Source organism: Colobus angolensis, unplaced genomic scaffold (genome assembly GCF_000951035.1).
Source record: "Colobus angolensis palliatus isolate OR3802 unplaced genomic scaffold, Cang.pa_1.0 Scaffold32, whole genome shotgun sequence".
NCBI classification, from domain to species: Eukaryota; Metazoa; Chordata; class Mammalia; order Primates; family Cercopithecidae; genus Colobus; species Colobus angolensis.
Window position 1 is genome coordinate 2780824 of NW_012116488.1, and position 7480 is coordinate 2788303.

General features: G+C 44.5%; 1 protein-coding gene across 1 annotated transcript in view; it reads left to right on the top strand.

The window, feature by feature from the left end:
- Positions 1-7480, top strand: part of CDC42BPB (CDC42 binding protein kinase beta (DMPK-like)) — a 137586-nt gene that overhangs the window by 76028 nt on the left and 54078 nt on the right. Inside the window, exon 6 of the mRNA XM_011951430.1 lies at positions 6006-6099. Within this exon, the coding sequence (XP_011806820.1) occupies positions 6006-6099 (94 nt within the window). The remainder of the gene's footprint in view (positions 1-6005; positions 6100-7480) is intronic.

A 7480-nucleotide genomic window follows, 5' to 3' on the forward strand; every position in this document is an offset into this window, starting at 1 on the left:
TCAGCAGATGTTTTCATTTTGATTTTTTTCTTACTTTCAGACTTAAAGATTTTGTGTCAGTCAAAGCTGCTAAAGTAACGTGAGACAAAAATTGTTTTTGAATTCTAATGTACTCACTCCCCAGAGGTCACCACCACTCATCCCCCACAGTGCTATGCAGAACTTTCCACTGACAGAATGTTCTAGATCTGCATTGTTCAGCATGGTACCCCCAGCCACATGTGGCTCATGAGCACTCGAAACATGGCTGGTGCAACAGAAGAACTGAATTCTGTATTTTATGTAATTTACATTAATTTGAGTTTGAATAATCCTGTGTGGCTAGGGGCTACCGTGCTAGACAGTGAGGCTCTGAAAGCGTGAATCAGCTTTGCCTGTTTTAAAATACTGTATATATGGAATCATATTACATGTGTATTCTTTTAAAAGTTTTCTTTTTAAATAATGTTTCAAATAATTTCAAACCTAAAAAGTTTCAGTCTTACACAAGGGTTGCAAGAATGGCACAAAAAGCACCCATATACCTTTAATCAGATTCACTTACTGTTAACATTTCGGCTCCTGTTATAGACGTCCCCCCCGCCACATGTGTACACACACACACAGATTTTTCCTGACCCGTCTAAGAATAAGCTGCACGTACCAAGAGCATTTACCCCTAAATTCTTACTTACGCTACTCATACCTAATCTCATCCTCTTTGCTCAGATTTTGTCAGTTGACCCAGGGACATCTGTTAGAGTATTTCCTTCCCCCAGGACAGAATCCAGTCCAGGATCACATGTGACATTTCATTGTCATGTCTTCTTTAATCTCTTTTAATCTAGAATAGTTCCTCATCCTTTCTTTGTTACGACATTGGCACGTTGGAAGAGCATTGATGTGTTTGGAGAATACGGTGTCCCTTGCCTTTTCAATAGAAGACTTCTCAGTTTCGCTTGGTCTGATGTTTTCTCCTGATGGATTGAGATGATGTGTTCCTTCCTCTTGGAATGTGTGTGTGTAAATATACTGTGTCCTTCTCAGGGTGTCATATCCAGAGGTGTACAATATCCATCAGCCCCTCAGTGGTGATCAAATACATCACCCAGTTAAGATTTTGTTAGATTTTTCTGCTATATAGTTTTTTCCCTGTGGGGAGATACTTTTAAGACCATGCAAATATCCTCTTCCTCTTTAAAATTTCCTCCCAAGATGTAGTATCCGCTAACGATTTTTGCCTGGACCAGTCTTTGCATAGTTGCAAATGGACTTACAAACTCCAGACCCAGCACGCTGGCCAGTCATCATCCGGCTTTCTGCTCTAAGGAAGCACCTCCCTTCTCCCTGCTTGTTGGTCTATTTATGATCAGTATGGATACATGGATCCTTTTTTCTCGCAGTGGTTTATAATTCACTGTCTTAGTTATTTTTGTGCTGAAATCGGCCCATATTTGGCATTCTAGCTGACTCCTGTGTTTGCGCTGTGCCTCGTCACTTTTTGAGGATGTCCTTAGTTTCTGTCATCCTATACCTTCTATCCCCACTCCATTGTTTCTCAGAAGAGCCCAAGGCCTTTTAGTGGGGAGCGGCTTTAAAGACCAAGTTCTGGGTGCTGGGCATGCGCATTACTATAGGGTTGTCTGCTTCTAGGCCCCTCAGTGCACAGAGGTAGTAACAGAGGTATATGCACGTTCATAGACACATGCGTCTACCTGTGCATACTCGGGAATCACGAGTTAACTTCTTGACTTCCTCCCTTTCCAGATTTTTGTCTTCCTCCTACTGAAACTGTGACTCCCAGCAATGTTGGTACAGGGACTCGCTTGCTCAGTCCTGTGATGTGTCTGAAATAGCTTTAGAATTGCTCTGCCCATGCCGTCACAGAAACAAACCTGCCAAAAAGAGTTCTGGGTCTGTTTGCGGTTCTCCCCCATCTCATTGGGACCACACCTCTCGCCTGCAGTAATTCTGTGTTCATAAGTCACTTAGATTTGTTTTGTTTTGTTTTAACCCCACCTGCCCCTTCACTGTTGTTTTTGAAATACAGTTGGATTCATTGGTTTGAATCAGTTTTCCATTTTAGACTTCCCTTCCGCCTTTGTTGATTCAGTTTTATTGTTTGTGTAGGACGTTAGCATGCTTCCAAAACACCACAACTGCATGAAGTTGTACTCAGAGAAACGGTCGCCCCTTCCTTATCCTGCCCACCTCCGCCGGAAACCCAGAATCGGTAGCCAGTCTGCTGTCTTCTGCTGTCATCTGTGCAGACGTTTTCTTGTTTCTCCTTTGTTAAGCAAAAGATAGTATGCTAAATGTGTGCTTTGCATCTTTAAAAACTTCAGTGATGTATCCTATAAATGATTCTATATCAATTCATGGAGCTCTTCATTCTTTTTTTTTTTGAAACAGAGTTTCACTCTTGTTGCCCAGGCTGGAGTGTAGTGGTGAGATCTCGGCTCACCGCAACCTCTGCCTCCTGGGTTCAAGTGATTCTCCTGCCTCAGCCTCCTGAGTAGCTGGGACTACAGGCGCCCGCCCCCACGCCCGGCTAATTTTGTATTTTTAGTAGAGAAGGGGTTTCTCCATGTTGGTCAGGCTGGTCTCGAATTCCCGACCTTAGGCGATCTGCCTGCCTTGGCCTTCCAAAGTGCTGGGATTACAGGCCTGAGCCACCACACCCGGCCTGCTCTTCATTCTTTTTTGTTTTCGTAATACTGCGTTATTATAGGTAACTACCATAGTTTATTCAACTAGTCTCCTAAGAGTGGACGTTTAGACAGTTTCCAATATTTTGCAATTATAAATGTAGAAATAAGTATCCTCGTGCAAGGTGTTCTTGTTTTGGTGGTGGGCCTTCAGGGTGAATCTCTGGAAGTGGGGTTACTGAATCAAGAGAGAAATAAAATACATACGTAGGTTTATTTGATGTTTTAAGTCTCCCTCCATAAAGATCACTGATTTGTATTCCCACCAGCAGTGGATGCACTTTCCTTGCAGCTTTGCCAACCGTGTATTTTCAGACTTCTGTATTTTGCCCTCTGATGGGTGAGAGATGGTATACAATTGTAGTTTTCTTTTTCACCTTTCTCGTGATGTTGACCATCATGTTTGTATTTTTGTGTGCATGCCTATGTGAGTTGTTTCATGGGTTTTACCCTTTCCTTATGGATTTCTGGGCTTTTTTCCCCCAATTCTTAAAGAAGTATTTGCCTTTTATCTGTGATATATATTACAAATATTTTTCCCCAGTTTGCCATTTGTTTTTTGATGTGGTTCATTGTGGTTTTTTGCCACACAGATTTTTTAAAATTTTTATATGTAATTGAATGAGGAATCCTTTTCTTACCCCCAGAAAAAGAAAACCCATGTGTTGGGTTTTTTTTGTGGGGGGGGGGGGTAGGGGTTGTTTTGTTTTGTTTTTCAGTATTTTTAGTTTTTCATTCATATAATTTAATCTGTTCCATGTGGATCTTGGGTCTGTTTCAGGTTTGTTCTTATATGGCACAAGGAAGGGTTCTAATTTTATGGGGTTTTTTTGTTCTTTGTTTTTTTTTTGAGACAGAGTCTCGCTCTGTTGCCCAGGCTGGAGTGCAGTGGCACGATCTCCGCTCACTGCAAGCTCCACCTTCCGGGTTCACGCCATTCTCCTGCCTCAGCCTCCCGAGTAGCTGGGACTACAGGCGCCCGCCACCACGCCCGGCTAATTTTTTGTATTTTTAGTAGAGACGGGGTTTCACTGTGTTAGCCAGGATGGTCTCGATCTCCTGACCTTGTGATCCATCCGCCTCGGCCTCGCAAAGTGATGGGATGACAGGAGCCACTGTGCCCGGCCCTGATTTTATCTTTAAATGGCTCTCCAGTTGTCACACCACCAACTTACTTATTTAAGTCTATCTTTGCCCCAGTGATTTGTATTATCTTTGTCCTGTACTTGATTTCTTTATGTAGTTGGTTGGTTTCTAGACATTCTACTCTATTCCATTTTCTCTCTGCCTCTGCACACACTAGCTAGCACCACACTGCTTTAATTAGGGAGGCTGTGTAGTGTGTTTTGAAATCATCTGGGCCTGATCCCCCCATCACAGCTCACTCTTCAGGGTTTTTCTGGCTTTTCTTATCATATGAACATCAATATCAACTTGGCTGGCTTCAAAAAAGAGGACGTTGATATTTTCTTTTTTTTTTTTAAATCTTTAATGGGCCCTCTCATTCTAGATTCAGGTTTTTTTGTTTGTTTGTTTGTTTGTTTTAATTTTTGGAAAGTTCTCTTGGATTGTAGTTAGATGTTAGTCATGTTTTGTTTTGATTTCTTTCAGGGACTCCAGTTATGCACCTGTTGGGCCTTCTTTGCCTGTCTCCCACTTCAGCCTCTGGCTGCTTCCTATCTGACTGCTTTTCCTTCTTTCTTTACCTCATTTTATTCTTCTAGATGTTTTCTTCCCTTTCTTCAATTTTTCATTAGATTTTTGTTTCAATTTATTCTTTTTTAAACCTCTTATAATTTGATCTTCATTTCTGATAAGATTTTATGTTTCTTCTATTTCTTCCCTGAGTTAAATCAGCTCTTCTTTTCTGCACGCTTTTGTCTAGTGAGTGCGTGTGCGTGTTTGTGCGTGTGTATGTGTGTGTGTTTGTTTTTGTGTTTTGAGACAGGGTCTTGCTCTGTCGCCCAGGCTAGAGTGCAGTGGTGCAATCACAGCTCACTAGAGCTAGAGCCTCTACCTCCCGAGGTTCAAGCAGTTCTCTTGCCTCAGCCTCCCAAAGTGCTGGGATTATAGTTTGTGAGCTACTGCACCTAGCCGTGTGTGTGTGTGTGTGTGTGTGTGTGTGTGTGTGTGTGTGATTGTGTGATTTTGTTTGTTTTCTTTTTCGGATTCCTGAATGTTTATTTGAGGGTATTTTATTTCAGTTTGGAGTGTTATATGCTAGGGTTTCTTTTGCTCTGTGTTTTTGTTTCTGGTTTTGAGGTAAGAATTGTCATCTGCCCATGTTTGTGTGAGATTGATTCGTGTGGCTGGGGTAGTTGGTACCCATCTGTTCTCATTGGGGTGTGGTGTCCAACACGCAAATATAGCCTAGCTTACTTACCCGTTCTCTTGGAGGCGGAGATTTAGATTGTTTCTGCCTTTTGGCTGCTACAAGTGGTGCCGCTGGGAACATGCTTGTACTTGTCGTTTGCTGAACGTCTTTCTTTGTTTTTAGAGTTTGTTAGCATTCATACTGTTCAGTCACGTAAGCTTATTCTGCCGGAAAAAAGTGTTCGTGCTCCGAGCTGCCCCTCACCCGCACGTGTGTTTGGGAGCACACAGAAAGTAGTTCAGAAACAGGCGTTGGTGGGACAGACCTGTGTTTGTGTTCCTGCTCCAGCGCGTGCTGCCCTGTAACTGTGGGCAGTTGGCTCAGCTTCCATGTCTTCATCTATAAAGTGCAGTTTTGGGGGTATGGGGCGGTTTGCAGCAGTCTTCCCCCAGATCACCACCTGCCTCCTGGACCTCATCTGGCCACTGCTGTCTCTGTGTGGCAGCCCCCAGCCAGCTCCCTCCACGTGTGTGTCCCTCCGTCCCCTTGTCCCGTTCCTGTTTTCCATGGTACTCAGCACAGAGCTTGCACCGTGTGAGCCTGCCTGAGACAGCAGTGCCTATTTGTGTTTGCAACACCTCAGTTCGTGTGCAGGCTTCATGAAGGCAGGGGCAGCGTTGTCACGTGCATAGGTGGGTGGGCTGGAGAACAGTGCCTGGCACCGAGGAGATGCTCAGGAGGGGTTCATTAACTGGGTGGGCAGACGAGTAGGAGTCGTCACAGGGCCTCGCCACGGTAACTGGGGACTAATTGAGGGGCAGTGATATGACTTCGGCCACCATTGTGCCAGATGAATGTCACACAGAGGCATTTGTACTGGATGGTGACAGCTGTTCACAAGAGGATATTAGCATTTCTTCATCTGATCACCACGAGTTAAGGGCTTTGACCTACCTAATGTGTTGCATGGAGATGGTTAATTTGTGTATTTATTTTACTAACAGAGACATTAAACCTGACAATGTCCTTTTGGACGTGAATGGTCATATCCGCCTGGCTGACTTTGGATCATGTTTGAAGATGAATGATGATGGAACTGTAGGTATTTTTGTTGGAGATTTTCCATTTGGTTTTGGGTTTGGCTTGTAGTTAGAAGGGAAGTTTTCAATTTGAGGTACAATGAAGAAACCAAGTACATTAATAAGAAAAACGAATCAATTTTGGCGATAGTTGAAATTTTCTATTTGGGGAGTTTTGTTTCCCAAATAAAAATTAAGTTGGAAAGCATCTTTATTGCTTTTTATGTTTACGAAAGTAATATGTGTGCCTTCCAGAATGGGAGTTGTCAGGTTGCCTCAGTCCCAAGGTGGCTAAAAGCATGCCAGTCCTATAGCAGATTGAGGGTACTCTCTGCTTCTTCCTTAAAGTGCCCTGTCCAGGCTGGTCGGGTGGGCAGGCATTAACCATGTAACCGTATCTTCTCACTTGTGTTTGGGCAGGTAACTTCCTGCTAGGGGTTTCTTCTCTGTGGGTGTTGTAGACCTAGAAACAGAGTCGTGGTGCTCAGTGTTACGGGGCCGGCTGGCACTCCCACCAGCAGGGGAGAATAAGAGGCTGCCCCGGACCGGCTGTCACCAGGAGACTCAGGCTCGGGCCACAGGCCCCTGTGGTCTCCACCACACAGTCAGACCAGCAGCATGGCTGAGTAGCCTGATGGGGGCAGTCCCAGGTCTGCCCACACCCTATTGGCAGCTGCTTCCAGCAAACTGCTTTCACTGCGTCTGTGGCCATTGTTGCAGTTTTGTTCTTACATGTTTGGAGTCTTTTCTTCTTTAAAACCTACACTTATCATAAGGTCTAACATACTTTTCCGAAAGAGAGCAATCCCTTTCTTTCCTACTAGTGGATTTTCAAGCAGTAGTAGAAGAACCCATTTCACTGGCTTCAGTTGACAGCGTTTTATAAGGAGTAATGCAATTTGCTCATTTTCATTCCACAAAGCCAGTCTCTTATTTTTAAAAGTCTTGACCACATGTTGATTAATTGGTAGACGGGTGCTGTCCTCCACTCCAGTCTTCCAGTGACTAGAACAGGTCTGAACCAGAACATGGGTTACCCTCCTCACCTCCACACCACCCCGTCACAGTATAACCAGAGCACGGGTTGCCTCATCACCTCCACTCCACCCCGTCACGGTATAACCAGAGCTCGAGTTACCCTCCTCACCTCCACACCATCCCATCACGGTATAACCAGACCACACCTCCCCGTCACGGTATAACCAGAGCACGGGTTACCCTCCTCACCTCCACACCACCCCGTCACAGTATAACCAGACCACACCTCCCCGTCATGGTATAACCAGACCACACCACCCCGTCACAGTATAACCAGAGCATGGGTTACCCTCCTCACCTCCACACCACCCCATCACGGTATAACCAGAGCATGGGTTACCCTCCTCACCTCCACACCACCC